The sequence below is a fragment of the Culex pipiens genome, chromosome 1 (genome assembly GCF_016801865.2).
Source record: "Culex pipiens pallens isolate TS chromosome 1, TS_CPP_V2, whole genome shotgun sequence".
Classification (NCBI taxonomy): Eukaryota; Metazoa; Arthropoda; class Insecta; order Diptera; family Culicidae; genus Culex; species Culex pipiens.
Genome location: NC_068937.1, coordinates 60,622,489 through 60,639,722, shown reverse-complemented (window position 1 = coordinate 60,639,722; position 17,234 = coordinate 60,622,489). Strand labels below are relative to the sequence as shown.

The window sequence follows — 17,234 nt, the reverse complement described above, 5'->3', positions numbered from 1 at the left end:
ATGGTTAGTCAAACAAACATGATTCAATCTAAATAAAGCAATTTGAATGAAATGTTCTGCAATTTAACAGGCCACGTTTCATCATAATTTGTCCTCGAAAACGGAACTCATTCCGTCCAAGATCCATCGACAAAGGTCATACCACCGGCAGGTCGAGGAAACAACAATTTGCGCTGCAGTTGCAACTAATGGTGCAAGAAGCATGCGGGAAGAAGATGATGATGATACTTCAAACCCGATGATATATTACTCTCCGTGCCCTGCACTTTCATTTGGGAACAATGTCTTTCACCGCAGGATGACATGTACCCCCTCCATGCTCCCTTTTCGGAATGTAATGATGGTTCTTTGCAAGTTTTACTCACTCCCTGATGGTCTCCCTGATCCGGGTGAGACGAGAAAATTATGGTAATTAATCAAAACCTGTTAGACAGGACGAGAGTTTTGCGCACCAAAAGGATGGGTTGAAGGATGCAGCAACGTCTTGCGAATCGTTTTCCTTTTTTTATTGCTTATTTTGGTGCACAAACACTGTATGTGCCTTTTGGTGCACTTTATTTGAAGTTAAAGGTTGTGCTGAGGAGGTGCAGGTGGCTACATTTAATGGCTATTTGGTTGAAACTGCTCGACGAGTACTCAATTACTTTGTTTAATGTCGGTTTTATACGTCAGCAATCAAATGAAATTAGGGTAATCTGGACAAGTTACCATGTTTTTTTAAGTTGAAAAATTCTCTGAAGTTTTGCTGATCAAAAATGTTTAGTTCATTCATACAAATTTCAATTCTGAGAAGCACTCGTATTGAACGTATAGAACGTATAACGTCTAGAACGTATTGAAAGTATTGCAAAAATAATAAAAATTAGCTTGTTCTAGATTAGTAAAAAATTGTTTGGTTAGCGAACGACTGGACATGGCGTACCATAGGTACTTCGAGTACCGCAGGAATAAAATAGACCCACCAAGCGGTCCTTTAGCCTCTTGTCCAGTAACTCCGATACCCTGGCCTCCCCGCGGCGCTAGCCGGGATACTAGTAACCATTGGAGAGATCGGGTAACCAACCCCGGTGGGAACTATGGTAGTATGCTGACAGGGAAGGGGGGCTCCATCCTCTTCGGAGGGTGTAGCTATGCCGTTAGACCTCGTGAGAAAGGCCCCCGTTACGGTGTCGAGAGAAAACCGGAGCTGGGTCTCGGTAGCTTCAAGGTGGCAGCCCCACCCCGAGACTAGGTATCGCAGCCCCAATCCGGCTGCATACCGAAACCAAAATCATTACGAACAATCAAGAAGGAATAAGGATCCGGAACAAACGGCATAGACCTAGGCACGAAAATGACACCGATTGGAAACTCGGAACATGGAACTGCAGATCGCTACGTTTCGATGGGTATGAGTACGCTCTGTTGAACGAGCTCAAACCCCGCAACTTCGATGTTGTAGCACTGCAGGAGATGTGCTGGAAGGGAGCGAAGATGTGGGAGGATGATGCTTTGGAGCTCACCATGTACCAGAGCGGCGGAGCCGAAAACAAGCTGGGAACCGGCTTCATAGTGTTGGGCAAGATGCGGAGTCGTGTGATAGATTGGGAGCCGATCGACGACCGGATGTGTAGGTTGAGGATTAAAGGCCGTTTCTTCAACTATCACACACCCAAACGAAAAATATATCTCAAAATCTGCAACAGTGGATTTGCTGCAAAAAATGTTATATTTTATTACATTTTTTGCAGCAAGCCCATAGATCATTTTTGCCCGCGTGTAAACACGTCAGCGATCTGCAGTTCTCACCAACACATAGAATGCTGGCGCGTCCCCGAGCAACACTCTAGAGAGCACATTATGTTCGCGCTCTGTCCCTCACCATTCATCAAGCGTCCATGGCGCGGTGGTAGCGTTTCGGATCAGCAACCTTGAAGTTGATGGTTCAATCCTCGTTCTGTTAAGATTTTTTTTTCTGCAATACAATCAATCTGCCGTCGGTAATGTCGATAATTGTCGGTAACGGGCAAAAATGTCATACCCCTATATCGCAAAAAATGCATGAGGACAGTTTTCATGCAGATTCTGATATACTTTCATGCCGCCATGTATCACAATCATGCGACCGCCGGTTGGGTGCATCTTCAACGTACATTGCCCACACGAGGAATCATCCGATGCCGAGAAGGAAGCGTTCTACGCGAAGCTGGAGCAGAAGTTCGACAGCTGCCCGCAGAGGGACGTCAAGATCGTCATCGGAGATATGAACGCCCGCATAGGAAGGGAGGAGATGTACAAGCCGGTGATCGGGCCGAACAGCCTGCACACCGTCACCAACGACAACGGCCAGCGGTGCATCAACTTCGCAGCCTCCCGCGGTATGGTGGTACGGAGCACATTCTTCCCCCGGAAAGACATCCACAAAGTCACCTGGACATCGCCTAACCAACGAACAAAAACACAAATCGACCACGTCCTCATCGACGGCCGATTCTTCTCGGACATACGGAACATCCGCACGTACCGCGGTGCGGACATCCACTCGGACCACTACCTGGTGGGTGCAAGCATGCACTCAAAACTGTCGACGACGTACCACCGACGACGGAGCCGGCTCCCACCGCCGTTCAACATCGAGCGGCTGCAGGACACGGCTGCGGCTCAGCACTACGTGCAGCAGCTGGAAGCGAGCCTGCCAACGGAGGAGGAACTCGGCGCTGCCTCGCTCAACGATGGATGGAGCAGAATTTGCTCGGCCATCGGCAGTGCCGCTGAAGCCGCGCTAGGTAGTATGGTCCGAGTTGGAAAGCAGCGCTGGTTCGACGAGGAGTGCCAGCGGCTACTTGACGAGAAGAAAGCAGCTTATGCGGTGAAGCTGAGAGCTGCAACTGATGAGAACGTGGCCAGATACAAACAAGCGCTGAAACAGCAGAGAACGGTCTTCAAGCTCAAGAAGCGCCAGCTGGAAGATCGCGATCGCGCCGAAATGGAGCAGCTGTTCCGGCAGAACGAGACGCGAAAGTTCTACGAGAAGGTTAACCGGTCCCGCAAAGGCTATGCGCCGCAAGCCAACACTTGTCGGGACGCCGAGGGAAACCTTCTTATGGACAAAGGCGAGGTGTTGAACAGGTGGCAGCAGTTCTTCAACGAGCACCTCAACGGCGATGTAGCGCATGGAGACGGCTTTGAAGCCCAACTTGGACCGCCCGCTGCTGACCAACAGTTCCCGGCACCTGATCTGGAGACGGTGAAGAAGGAGATCAGGCAGCTGAAGAACAACAGGGCCGCCGGTAAAGATCGGTTACCCGGTGAGCTCTTCAAATATGGAGGAGAGCAGTTGGCGAGGGCGATCCACTTGGTGATTTCTAAGATCTGGAGGGAGGAGAAACTACCAGAAGAATGGAAGGATGGTGTCGTGTGTCCCATCTACAAAAAGGGCGATAAGCTGGACTGCGGCAACTACCGCGGCATCACGCTTATCAACGCGGCCTATAAAATCCTCTCCCAGATCCTCTGCCGTCTGCTGACACCGTACGCACGGAGGTTCGTGGGCCCCTATCAAGCGGGGTTTACTGGCGCTCGGGCCACCACGGACCAAATTTTCTCGCTCCGGCAGATCCTCGAGAAATGCCGTGAGTACAACGTGCCCACTAGCGTGGCTCACGTATATATGAAAAAGACAAAAGTGTTCAATTTCGAACGCCTCGCCCGGAATTTTGTAGCAATATGGCCCCAGAACATAGCCTGAAATTTTGAGCGTATTAGGTTAAGGTTTAGTACTTCCACCATTGGCCTGAAGTTAGTATGGAACTTCTAAAAATTGACTATGGGAAATTTTCACTTTTAACCTCTTCTTAGAGAAAATTTCCCAAAACCCAATCAAATTTTCCTATTCTCAAGTTTCTTATAGGTTTTGATCCGGGGAACAACTTTGTAGAACATGGCAAAGCGCTAGTAATTGATCCCGAAAAGTTACAGGATATTTTTTGGAGTTTGGAAAACAAATTTAACGCGCTGAAAATTTGCCGGTATCTTTCCGGGATTAATTCCTAGCGCTTTATGATGTTCTACAAAGTTGTTCCCCGGATCAAAACCTATAAGAAACCTCTATTTTGAGAAAAAATCATAGGACATAGGAAAACTTTCTCGAACAAGAGTTAAAAAGTTGAAAATAAATAAATTAAATTTATTGAAATTTCTTAATAACTTCAGGTCAAAAGTGGAACAATTAAACATCAACCAAATGCGCTTAAAATTTCAGGCTAGCTTCTGGGGCTATAATTCTACAAAATTCCGGTCGAGGCGTTCAAAATTGAACACTTTTGTCTTTTTCATATATCCGTGAGCCACGCTAGTGCCCACACATCACATCTTCATCGATTTCAAGGCAGCGTACGATACAGTCGACCGCGAACAGCTATGGCAGATCATGAACGAGAACGGATTTCCGGACAAACTAACTCGGCTGATCAAGGCTACCTTGGATCGTGTGATGTGTCACGTGCGAGTGGCAGGGGAGCTAGCGGACCCCTTCCAATCGCAGCAAGGGTTACGACAAGGTGACGGCTTATCCAATGCACTGTTTAACATCGGACTTGAGGGAGTTGTGCGAAGAGCGGGTATAGACACGAGAGGCACGATCTGCAACAGGACAGTCCAACTTCTTGCTTATGCGGACGACATTGATATTATAGCGAGAGACCTAGAGACGGTAAAAAGGGTTTACACCGCCTTAAAGACGCAAGCAAGACGAATTGGATTGGCCATGAATACGACGAAAACAAAGTACATGAAAGGGAGGGGCTCAAAGGACGTTGACCCCCCAAGACTCACCCCTTTAGCTGTGGATGGCGATGTGCTGGAGGAGGTGAGTGAATTCGTGTACTTGGGATCGCTGGTAACGGCCGACAACGACACCAGCTTAGAGATCCGGACTCGTATCCACTCCGCGAATCGCGCTTACTTTGGATTACGGAAAACCTTGACATCTGATCGAGTGCAACGCGCCACGAAGCTGACCCTGTACAAGACACTGATTAGACCGGTTGCCCTCTATGGCCACGAGACCTGGACGCTGCGGCAAGAGGACGAACGAGCCCTTGGAGTTTTCGAACGGAAGGTGCTGCGAACGATCTACGGTGGAGTACGTACAGCTCAGAACGAGTGGCGAAGGCGCATGAACCACGAACTGCACGCGCTGCTGGGAGAACCGACCATCGTCACCCTGGCGAGAATCGGGAGGCTCAGGTGGGCCGGCCATGTCGCGAGGATGGACGAAGACCATCCTGTCAGGATGCTCTTTGACCGCGCGCGACCGGATGGCGGCACAGGCCGAAGAGCAGGAGCACAGCGTGCACGATGGGGAAATCAGATCGAGGCGGACCTAAGAAAGTTCTGCAACCTAGGAGACTGGCGAGCTGCAGCCCAGAACCGAGCAACATGGAACAACCTTCTTGATACAGCACGGGCACCGCGTATGGTGTTCTAAGCTGATTGGTATGGTATGTATGGTATGTAAAAAAATGTTTAATCGCTTAGAAAAAAAACTTGATTTCTAAAGAATTGCTCAGTACTCTTTTTTCATCCTCAACTGCGTGTGATTGTGGAAAGTATCAATCTGATTCGGTACCTCTACAAACAACAGCAACAACGAAACGCGTTCCAGCCTCTTGATCTTTGCTCGAAAAGGGCAACTCAAGCTGGAAACTGGTTTTCAACACGTCCTTCGGCTCCCCGCCCGGCGTGGTTCGCATTGCTGCAACCTACCTTGAAACGTGCGTTTTACTTGCGTGGAGAGTGTGAGAAAGTTTCTTGGCTTTTTTTCGAGTGTGATTTTGTTGCTGTTTCTTTTTTTGGAAACGAATGCCACTCACGTATTGCATAAATTTTCTTTTGGCACCCATTTTTGGGGTGATAATGACAAATTTCTTGTTTTTAATCGTTTACGTAATTTTTGTTTTCAATTTAGGGGAACTCATGGATTTTATGAATTATTCAACTTTTTGAAAATGCATTCAATCTTTTTTTTGCAGAGCTCTGGTTTTGTTTAAATTTTTTAGTATTTTATAAATATCATCAATATTTTTTTTAGTTGAGCAATTCTCTGAGATTTCGGTCATTCGATTTTTTTTGTATTTTTTTATCAGGCTGAAACTTTTTTGGTGCCTTCGGTATGCCCAAAGAAGCCATTTTGCATCATTACTTTGTCCATATAATTTTCCATACAAATTTGGCAGCTGTCCATACAAAAATGATATGTGAAAATTCAAAAATCTGTATCTTTTGATGGAATTTTCTGATCGATTTGGTGTCTTCGGCAAAGTTGTAGGTATGGATATGGACTACACTGAAAAAAATGATACAGGGTAAAACAAATTTAGGTGATTTTTAATTTCACTTTTTGACACTAAAACTTGATTTGCAAAAAAACACTATTATTATTTTTTTTTATTTTTTGATATGTTTTAGAGGACATAAAATGCCAGCTTTTCAGAAATTTCCAGAATAAGCAAAAAATCTTTGACCGAGTTATGATTTTTTTAATCAATACAGATTTAAAAAAAAATCGAAATATTGGTCGCAAAAATTTTTCAACTGCATTTTTCGATGTAAAACCGTATTTGCAATCAAAAAGTACTTTAGTGACATTTTTATAAAGTTAAGTCCATTTTTAGGTAACTTTTTTGAAAATAGCTGCAGTTTTTCATTTTTTTAAATAAGTGCCCATGTTTGCCCACCTTTGAAAAAAATATTTTTGAAAAGCTGAGAAAATTCTCTATATTTTGCTTTATTGAACTTTGTTGATACGACCCTTAGTTGCTGAGATATTGCCATGCAAAGGTTAAAAAACAGGAAAATTGATGTTTTCTAAGTCTCAGCAACTATTGATACGACCGTTAGTTGCTGAGATATTGCCATGCAAAGGCTGTTTTTTAACCTTGAAAATTGATGTTTTCTAAGTCTCACCCAAACAACCCACCATTTTCTAATGTCGATATCTCATCAACTATAGGTCCGATTTACAATGTTAAAATATGAAACATTCGTGAAATTTCCCGATCTTTTCGAAAAAATACTTCAACATTTCAAATGGGCGTAATATTGAATGTTTGGCCCGTTCAAAATCAAATTTGGTCAATATTCGGTCCGGGAGTGCAACAATAAAACAACTTCCCCGTTTGCTTAACCCTTTTTCGAAAACACTATATAGTATAATTATAAGAATTTATTTTTTTATTATTAAATCGGTTGAAAACAAAACGCAGAGTTTATGCAGAAAATAAAAAAAACCACTTAATCCCAATCTTCTACTCGCCCTCCTCGTTGAACCGGTCAGTCGAAAGGAACCGCCACTTTGTAATCAATACAAACTAATTGCCGTCGTCTGGTCTGCTAACATTGGAAAGGAATTGCAGCAAAAAAAAAAAAAAAAACAGTCAAATTATCCCCTCGTTCATGCGTAATGTTGTTTACGAAAGGATAGAGCGGAATTCTTGTAGGCCAATTTTCGACCAACGAATTTGCACTAAAAACAGACATTCCGCCGAGGCATCGTTCTTATGTCTTGATGGATTCAAGGGCGTTTGATTGGTTGCTGGAAAGAAGATTGGAGGGGATAATTTGTGTAATTCGCTACTGCTAAGAGGTACCGTGGATTGGGGTTATTTTGATACTGTGCAGTTTCAACCTTGATAATCATAATTCCCAACAATCTGGAGACTTTATTTTCACTCTAGTAGAGTAAAATGTGATTTTCCAAAAACTGTCAGATATCAATTATTAATATCAGATTACCAATTATGTTGGGTAAGGAGTAAGGATGCCACATAGGTGGATTAAGCTAGTTGTTCAAACTCATTTTTATACCTTTCGGTTTAGTGTTATTTGATGATGATTGATTTGATTCTGTATTAGGATGTAACAAAAATGACTTTTTGGCGGACAATCAAGGGTTTGTTCCGGTGGGCATACTAAGCCCAAATCCAAAATATGAGCTTGATTGGACGTAACGCTGGCGCTTTGCATTTGAATTTTAAATGGGATTTTACCCGTAAAAACAGATTTTTTTCAAAAATGTTACTTTTTAAGGCATTTTGGCCACTGAAGTGTTTATTTTCAACATCATCGGCGTGTAGGCCAGATCTTTGTGCATCTTTTGGTATATATAACATTGAAATTTGGCGCACCCTGGTGCTCGGTACATACCTTCAAAGTTTAACATTTTTTCGAAAAATCGGCCCCGGCAAAAAAGATATGCGTTACGCCTCTCGACGCTCTAGACGCCATTTGATTTTGCTGGGGTATTTTTTTCGAAGAAAGGCCATACTTTGAAGTTATGTACCGAGCTCCAGGGTGCTCCAAATTTCAATGTTAAATATACCAAAAGATGCGCAAGGATCTGGCCTACACGCCAATGATGTTGAAAATAAACGCTTCAGTGGCAAAAATGTTTTAAAAAGTGACATATTTGAAAAAAAATCTTTTTTTGCGGGTTAAATTCCATATAAAATTCAAATACAAAGCGCCAGCTCCTGGCGCTTCAATCAAGCTCATATGAAGGATTTGGGCTAAGTATGCCCACCGGAACAAACCCTTGAATGCCCGCCAAAAAGTCATTTTTGTTACACTTTTTTCTGTATGTACAAATATCATTTTGTTATTTTTTAAAGGACGATTTAAGTGTTTGTTAGAGTATTTTTTTCGACAATCGATTCTTTATTAGGGCTTTTAACAAGTCACACAATATTTCTACATTTTTAAATACCTATTTCTTCAAATGTATAACAAATTCCAACCTTTGTTTTCACTTTCTTCCGCAGTCCTTCCGGTGCGCCGCTCCGAAATTTCAACCAGGTGAAGGAATACCTCCTGAGTGGTGGCACATGCAAGTGTGGTCTTCCATGTCCCTTTCGTCCGGAGGCGTTTTTCGAGTTTGACTCACAGGTAAGTTATGTTGGCTTTGTCATAATGAAGTGATTCATTGTTGCAATGTTGTTATCTTTTATGAGTAAATTCAAATCTGGAATTATCTGAATTATTTTCAGTTAAAATTGTAGAGCGAGTTGTGGCGCTATAACCATGGCAAAAGTGTCCAGGGCATTTGTGGAAATACAATGTCCCATCCCAGAGGGTCCCGGAGCACCAAAACTTCTTAGCATGGTGCTCCCAACGATTAATTGCTATAACTAACAGGAACGTGAGCGGGGGATCCCCACGTTTCTTCCTCCCCTGTAGATTCAGAATTGCGTTGTTGTTTGAACATTCGTGCTCAAACTCAACCCACTTCAACGAATCATCTTTGCGGTAAACTTTACACAGTTGGCCTGGCCGCTTTAACGTTTGTGATGTTTCAAAGCAATTTATTGCATTGGGGCACTGCAATTGTTAATAATGACAAGAGGATGCTAGGCGTTAATCAACCTAAGGCATTTTCCAGGATGCCCTCGAAAGACTGGCTGCGCTAGGGTTAGATTAGATTAGATTAGATTAGATTATTTTCAGTTAAAATTGCTCAACAATATAGTATTTTGAACATTTTAAAACAATTGGCAAAAACTTAGTAAAATGTTGTTGTTTATGCTAAATAAATGCACAATTTTCCCGATTAAGCCCATAAACCGTTTGCCTGAGTCAACCCTAATAACTTGGTGGCAGCCTACCAAAGGCTATATAATTGATTTTTAACTACACCTCAGCAGGTGATTGAGTAGTATTGGCCATACAATTTGCTCACTCTTGATTGCCTCCTTATTTGACTGCTCGCTGCGTCTGCGACGGACTGTTGGGATTGCGAGCTGCTAAACTGGTGCAGTATTGCCTCACTGAATTTGTGCATAATGCTTTAGTGTGGTGCAGGTACCTTTGGTTCAAAGGAGCTGTAGTTACCCCATCGCACGTCGACGAGGGGTGCACTTTTACGAAGTGCAAACTACACTTGGTTGCTTTATAAATTATAAATGGGAAAATACCTTGAAGTACTGCTAAAGTCAATATTTTTCATCATAACCTGCATGATTTTTTTTTGTAGAGATTCGTTCACATGATTTGACTAACTTTCATTTTAATTGTAAGGTTTATTGTCACTCTTCTTAAAAACATTTATCAAATTTGCAACATTTTGTAATTTTTGATCTAAACCTAAAATTCAACTCTATTTCATGCAACTGAGTGCATCACTAGTAATTTCCACAGGAAGAGTTCCTGAATTTCCGATCCCTGCGATTCTTGGTTGATGGCTCGGCTGGTGTTTGCTTAATTTGCGTGCAGAACGCCGCGTTTCCAAAAGGTTTCCTGAATGGGCACGACGACGACAACGACTACGAAGGGTAGTTAATTGTTTTCGGACCCATTTTTATAGGGGGGGGGTGTGGCGTTCGAAACTTGCATGCTTTTATTTCGGCAGGCCGTGTTTGCTTTATTGCTTGTACGGAGCAGTAGAAAGGGGTGAGAATTGAATGGAAGTGTTGTCGAGAGGAGTTTGCGATCGCGTGTTGCGACAAAGTGCGTTTCCACTTAATGAGTTTGCATTTTTTTTTATTTGTGCAAGGGAGTCGTAATTTTTGCCTTCCTCACCTCACTGAGGAAAGGCTATAAAATCACTAGAAAAAATAAATTCTTAATTTGACCTCCTAGACCCACCTTCACGTATACATATCAACTCAAATTCTGAGCAAATGTCTGTGTGTGTGGTGGGATGTTGATCAAAAAAATTGCACTGGGTTATCTCGGCACTGGCTCAACCGATTTTGTCTGTTTTGGTCTCATTCGATCCGTCTTGGGGTCCCATAAGTCGTTATTGAAAATTATAAAATATAGTTAAGTTATTCAAAAGTTATGCTTAAAAAAACGATTTTAACAAAAGTCCGGAAGATTGTAAAAAGGGTGGTTTTGTAAGAAAACCCATCATGTTATACATTTTTAGAAAGGTATTGAAAAGACCTTTCTAACTTTTTGGAAGCCGGATCTAAGATATTTTGATGAAAACGTTGTCCGGATCTATCATGCGACCTGTCGTTGGATAGGTTATCAAAATAGCTTTCTAACGAGTTCAAAAGATTGAAGATCTGACAACCCTATCAAAAGTTGTAAGTACATAAGTGTACTGAATTATGAAGATCTTAGGTACCCAATCTGATGGCATGATTAATGAGTCAAATTGATAGAACAATGAAAGGTCCGCCCTTTTGTGTCTATTTTGGATAGCATTACATGGGAAGGCACCAACCACCTTAGGGTGGATTAAGTAACGGTTTTTTTTAAAAATATTATAGGAATTACAGTGGTAGTGCGTGGCCGAATGGTTACATTGTCCGCTTTGTAAGCGGATGATTCTGGGTTCGATCCCCATCTGCTCCAACCTTCCATCGGATGAGGAAGTAAAATGTCGGTCCCGGCCTTGGTTGTTGTTAGGCCGTTAAGTCATTCCAGGTGTAGGAGTCGTCTCCATGCCATAAGTACAAACAACACACCAAACCAAGCCTACTCCGGTGGAATCGCTGGCGGCGGTTGGACTCGCAATCCACAGGTCGTCAGTTCAAACACTGGGGTGGAAGGTTCCTTGGAGTAGAAAGAGGTTTGGGTGCTCTCCCCATTCAAGCCTTCGGACTCTTAGGTTCGAGCAGAAACTTGCAATAGAGACCACAAAAGACCCGGGGGTCGTTAATGTGGATGGTTTGATTTTGATTTGATAGGAATTACAGCGATTACAGCTAGGCAATGCTTACTAAGGCTTCAAATAAATTAGATTAAAAAAAATCCAACTGAAGAATGACTGTAAAATTGCTTGAAAAAAAAAGAAAGTATCGGTGCCTTTTGCAAATTTCCCTTCATATATTGATATAAATCCATCTTTTAGGTTCCTAATGCGTCTTTGGATAGCAACTTACCTCACAACTTCTGTTTGCATCACACTGGATACATGGAAAAAGTGGAAATAGTGCGTCGAGGGAAGAAAGTTATAGAGTCCGATGGGAGTTCGACAAAAGGTGAGTTTTTGATGATTATTGCATATAAGTTTATTTATTTTTTCAATAAGTCACAAAGTAAGACCTACAACTTTCCCCACACAATGCCCTCAATCCAATCGAGTTTCTCGGTGACGCTCTCCGCGGTTTGATCGTAACATCCACCAAACCCTCTGGTGGTCATTCCGACAACTCGTGGTAGCGTTTCGTTATCCCTTTTCAGCACCACGGCGTCCCCAGGGGCCGAACTCATGATCATGGAAGAAACATGGTAGCAACGGTTGATATTGACCAGCTTAATCGGTTTCGTTGGGGTGTATTCTGCCCGAAAGTACATCTCGGTGGTTTGACTATACGCGTGCTTAATTTGTACTTCGAACTGCACTGGAGTGTCTTCCTCTGTCCAAAGGCAGTTTATAACCTGGTTGAATTGGCTGTAAGAAGAATGAGTTCGGATAAATATGTTTTTTTTTTTAAACTAAGAACATTCGTTTACCGAGGTTTACGCGGTAGCTTTACGAGTGCTAGTCCTTCTGGTTCAGATGGATTTATGTAAAATTCAAATTTGCTGAATAGATCTGCGTGTAATAACCCATATTGAATTTGAATATTTGCTGGAAACATAAATAATCTATAAGTAAACTCTAGCGAATTCAGTAAAATAATCAAAATGCAAACATTATCACAATAAAAATGTAATGTCAATTCGAGCTGTTGTTTGAAGACTAGATATTTTTTTTTTAAACATACTTGTAACGTATTTACACCGCGCCATCGTTAGCAAAAACTGCTCACTGATCAAGGTCGCATAGCATGACGGCTTGAAATAGTTCATTTGATCGTCCAGAAGCAGAACTGATGGTATCCACATTGTTGATGCTCCTACTCTTTCTTTGTCAGCAGCAGCTGCGCTGTACTCTTGACATTCTTTAAAATAAATTGTAAATTGTGAGAAATGTATATTTCGATCATAGCATCAAGATTCATACTTTGTTCACTAACGCTCGGTCTCAGATGGCGATTGATTACCGTGTCTATCCAGACTGCATAAGGCTTAAGACTGATTCCACCAGCAAAGGAAATATTGCCTCGTGATGAGCCAGTTGTATATAGTCCAACTCCTCCGATAAACAATGTATCGTTTGCTCTGCTCATCAATGCCATGCCTGCCGTTCTATGGTACGTCTGGGAAGCTATAAATTCATTTGACGAGATTGGTTATTTTTTTAAAGTGTTAATCACAGCTTTACCTTCAAATTCACCGGCACAAAGAGAATTTTCAAAATTTTCGCTGAATATCAAACTATTAATCATGTTACAGTTGGCAGTCGTTAGTGTGTTAAGATCTATTAAATCAAGTTCTGATTCTGGGTCTACATGACTTTTGTCTAACGTCAAGCTCTCAGGATGGCTCTCAAGTTTAGAAGAATCGAAACAGATTGCTGAAATGTATCTGTTGAACGCGAGAGGTCGATCTAGCTTCAACAAAACGATGTCATCATCCAAACGCTCTACGTTGAACTTCTTGGGGTGGTACACTCTTGCGATCAATCTGCTGATGGCCACATTATTGACGGATTGGATCTGGAGCATCGGCAACGGAACCGGATCACCGTTCAAATCATACAAACAGTGAGCGGCCGTAATAACGAATCGATCGTTCAGAATGGTCCCACTGCACTGCAACGGATTGAACTGGTCCTGTTGGCCACCGTAGACGATCGAGACCTGCCAGCTACGATAGTTTGAGGCATGCTGGGAATTTTGTGGAGAGTCACATGATGTTCCGAATGCACTGTGAATTAAGATGGCGATTGCGAAAAATTGTAATATAAATGAAACGCTCGGCATGATCGCTCGTTATCAACTGAGCTTGTGCGATCATTACGTTCTCATAAACTGCGATTTTCGGCTCTGGCGGAGTTTCATGTAGGGATGCTCTATCAGTTGATTTTTGTTTTCTTTGTTATCAAATCTTATTCTTTTCAACGGTTTTGTTTATTATAATAAAACCCTTAATCATTTTTTTTCTATTACAGATATACTGTCGTTGTCTGAAGGGGCTAACTTCACGCACCAAGCGACTCATGACATCAGATTACCGGTTCCCGCCAATACCAAGTTAATCGCAAACGACGGAACTAATTCTTCCAATATACCATCGAGTGTGTTAAACCACGGACCGTCTGCCGTAACACAACAGGTTCTACTCCAGTCAGACAAAGAAATATCCAGTATTCCACTGTCGAAGACGCCACCATGGCGAAAAAACAATCCCCCATCCGCTTCCAAACCAAATCCGTCGGCAGCTCCAGTCGTAATGGCTCCGCGACAAATGCATTCGTCTTCAGTGTTAGTGCCAGGCAAAACATCCGTACAAAGTGTTAATCAAAACGAGCAGATAGTCAAAAATAGTAGAATAATTAACGAGCCACTGGCTCCAAGGGATTGGCCGGCGGAGGAGGGCCTGAGTATGCCACCTCAGGAAGTAAACAAAGTGAAAAGTACAACCAAAAAACGGCCCAACTTTAAGGACGATCCGACAGGTTACCTGAACCAGCAGACGGCCATTCTACACAGTTCGATATCCACCTTGCACAGTCCGGACGGATCGTCTTCTTCACAGGAGGGAGCAACCCACCTCAAAACTGTCGTCGGTTACGATTCTGGAGAACCGGAGACGCCGCAAACGGATCGTGGCAGCGTCGATGACAGCACATCGACGACCACGATGACGCTTGGTGGTCAGACGGTAACGCATATAGCAAATGGCATGGTCCAGGTGCAACAGAACTGTGATATTAGTCATATGAAACTACAGCAGCAAATGCAGTTCCAGCAGCAGCTTCAACGTCAAAGTCAGTTGGTTCGACAACATCACGAGCAGCTTCAGCTTTTGCAACAGCAGCAAAGTAGTGAGAGTGCGTCGAAAAATGTTAATGTGAGATTTGTGACTACCGCACAGGAATCTCCAGTACCGTGTAACAACGTCACATTTACAACTAGCCGGACTCCGGATGTTACCTCTACTTCGCCGAGCACGCCCGATCTTAAAGGACCCGTGCAGGGAGGAGCGGTTTCGACCAGCAATCGAAGCCCGATGCTCCAGGGTAACGTTATAATGGCACGAGCAGAATCTCCTGAAACCTTTTCCAGTCGGAACTTTGTTCAAAGTCCAGTTGGGATCGGGATGCCCAAGAACCAAAGTATTAGTAACAATAGTAATGCTGCTTACGGTGGAAATGCACCGGTTCCTCGTCATATAATTGCAGCAAAACCCTTATCCGGTTTGAGTTCTGTTGAAAACAAAATGATCAAGAGTACTTCTATCAGAGAAAATGATACAGGAGCGGAAACTTCCACTGGAGCTGTTTTGAAAACGGAAAAGGTGTTGATACATAATTCCGGTTCTTCAACTGTTGTTGGTTTCAACCAGCAGGGCCAAATGATCACTCAACAGCAGCCACAGCAGCAACAGCAGCATCAGCAGGTCCTCATGACGTCGAATGGACAGATCATCCTGATGTCCGCACAGCCGAACAAAAATCCCAACACAATCGTGATGAGTGGCAATTCAAATAATCCTGGTGGTGGCGGCGGAGGAGCATCAATTTCGCCTAACGTGATTATCCCTCAACAGTCTATGATGGGCGTAAATACTTCGCAATATATAAGCACGGGCTCGTCTGGTAATACGGTATCGACTGTCACCACAAATGCAGGCTCGAATAGCAGTGGAATTATGCACAACATCACCCAACATCACCCCCAGCAGTCGAACATTATTCATCACTCGCAATCAAATGCAAATTCCAGCTTCCTGATCAATCCACAAAACAATATGCAACCGACTGTGATATTGAATAATGGCAACGTTATTCAGTCCGGAGGGCAGCAAATATTGACGGCGGCCAACGGTTCCCAAATGATTCACTCTGGAAACGTGCTGACGACGGCAGCAGCTTCAGGACCGAAAATGATTTCTGGCAATGGAAATGCTGGCATAATTACCAATCAGTCTAACATCAATCAATTACTCAGCCTTCCGCCGAACAGTATTGTCATACAACAGCCTAATTACAATTCCGTGCAAGAGGGTGGTGGCCATATAGTAAATCAGGTTATCAATCAAGACGGAACTACGACTTCTTACATCCAGCACCAGCAGCAAAACCCGCAGCGGCAAATTCTGATATCCACCGACGCAAAACGTAAGGCTAAAAAGCGAAAAAGCACCGGTTCCACAAATCCAATGCTATCACCACAGCAGCAACCACAACCACAGCAAACCTCAACGGTAACGCAACAAACGCTTCAGCAGATCGGTCAGTCCGGAACCATGCTCCAGCTTACCCCACCGTTTCCCACGCAAAGTTTTCAGCTGAGTCAGGGAATCTCCGGTCTCACGATAGTTCCGAACAAGAATTCGCAACCACCGCAGCAGCAGCAACAGCAAATTCTTCTTCAAAATGGACAGATCATCACCCAGCCGTACAACATAATTAGTCAACAGGTCCTTCTTCCCGCCGGCCTAATGATGGCACCGGACGCCACAACTCTAGTCCAAATTCAGAACGTAGGGGCACCATGTGGCACAATAATCAACACTCCACAGGGCATGATGATCCGCGCCCAAAGTCCACATCAACAGAAAAGCTTCCTCTCGCCCGGCTCAGGTCAGCAGTTTATAATGAACAGCAGTGGTCAGATCAGTCCGATGGGAGCGCAAATGTACGGAGGGCCAGTCAACATCGTTGTTCCGCAGCAGCAGGCTGGTACTGCGTCCTTCGTCCAGCAGGGCACGGCCATCATCCAGCAATCGCAACCCTCGCACATGGTTCATCATCAAGCGGGTGGCAGCAGTGCCAGTTTGAACACCAGCACGGACAGTAGCAGTACGGCCAGCGAGAGTCCCTCCTTGCCCACCACTCCCCAGCCGGCGCCAATCGTGCAGCAAAAGAGCCTAGCATCGTCCTATCTATCGGGAACGGCATCGCCGCCGGATACGACCACCCACAGCCCAAACAGTCCGGAGTGTGCGTCGAGCGAGAAGAGTGGTGGCAGTGCGGACAGCATGAGCATGGTTGGTGTCTTTTTAAGTTGAGTTTCTTGAAGTTTTACTCACTAACGGTTATGTTTTAGGCTATGGTGCAATGTGTATCGAGTTCGGAACCTGATTTTGTACCTCCGAGTATAGCAGAAGGAGCTCAGTCACCTTCGGAGGCTACAGAGATGTTTGAGCAAGGAGGTAAGTAGAGAGAGTGGTATTATTTGATCTTGGTTTTCTGTGAA

The 17,234-nt window shown here is 43.7% G+C and overlaps 2 protein-coding genes across 9 annotated transcripts in view; one reads left to right on the top strand and one right to left on the bottom strand.

Annotated features, from left to right (window-relative positions):
• Positions 1 to 17,234, top strand: part of LOC120426433 (methyl-CpG-binding domain protein 5) — a 51,687-nt gene that overhangs the window by 26,430 nt on the left and 8,023 nt on the right. For all 8 annotated transcript variants that reach the window (XM_052706681.1, XM_052706680.1, XM_052706678.1 and 5 more), the window contains exons 3-6: positions 8,799 to 8,922; positions 11,834 to 11,963; positions 13,982 to 17,025; positions 17,085 to 17,190. In XM_052706681.1, coding sequence (XP_052562641.1) covers positions 8,799 to 8,922; positions 11,834 to 11,963; positions 13,982 to 17,025; positions 17,085 to 17,190 — 3,404 coding nt within the window. The remainder of the gene's footprint in view (positions 1 to 8,798; positions 8,923 to 11,833; positions 11,964 to 13,981; positions 17,026 to 17,084; positions 17,191 to 17,234) is intronic.
• Positions 11,974 to 13,926, bottom strand: LOC120426436 (uncharacterized). Its single transcript, XM_039591198.2, has 5 exons — positions 13,193 to 13,926; positions 12,932 to 13,135; positions 12,693 to 12,869; positions 12,439 to 12,556; positions 11,974 to 12,376 (listed from the first exon to the last, which is right to left on the bottom strand). The coding sequence occupies exons 1-5, from the start codon at positions 13,791 to 13,793 to the stop codon at positions 12,028 to 12,030; spliced, it is 1,449 nt and encodes a 482-aa protein (XP_039447132.1). The 5' UTR covers positions 13,794 to 13,926; the 3' UTR covers positions 11,974 to 12,027.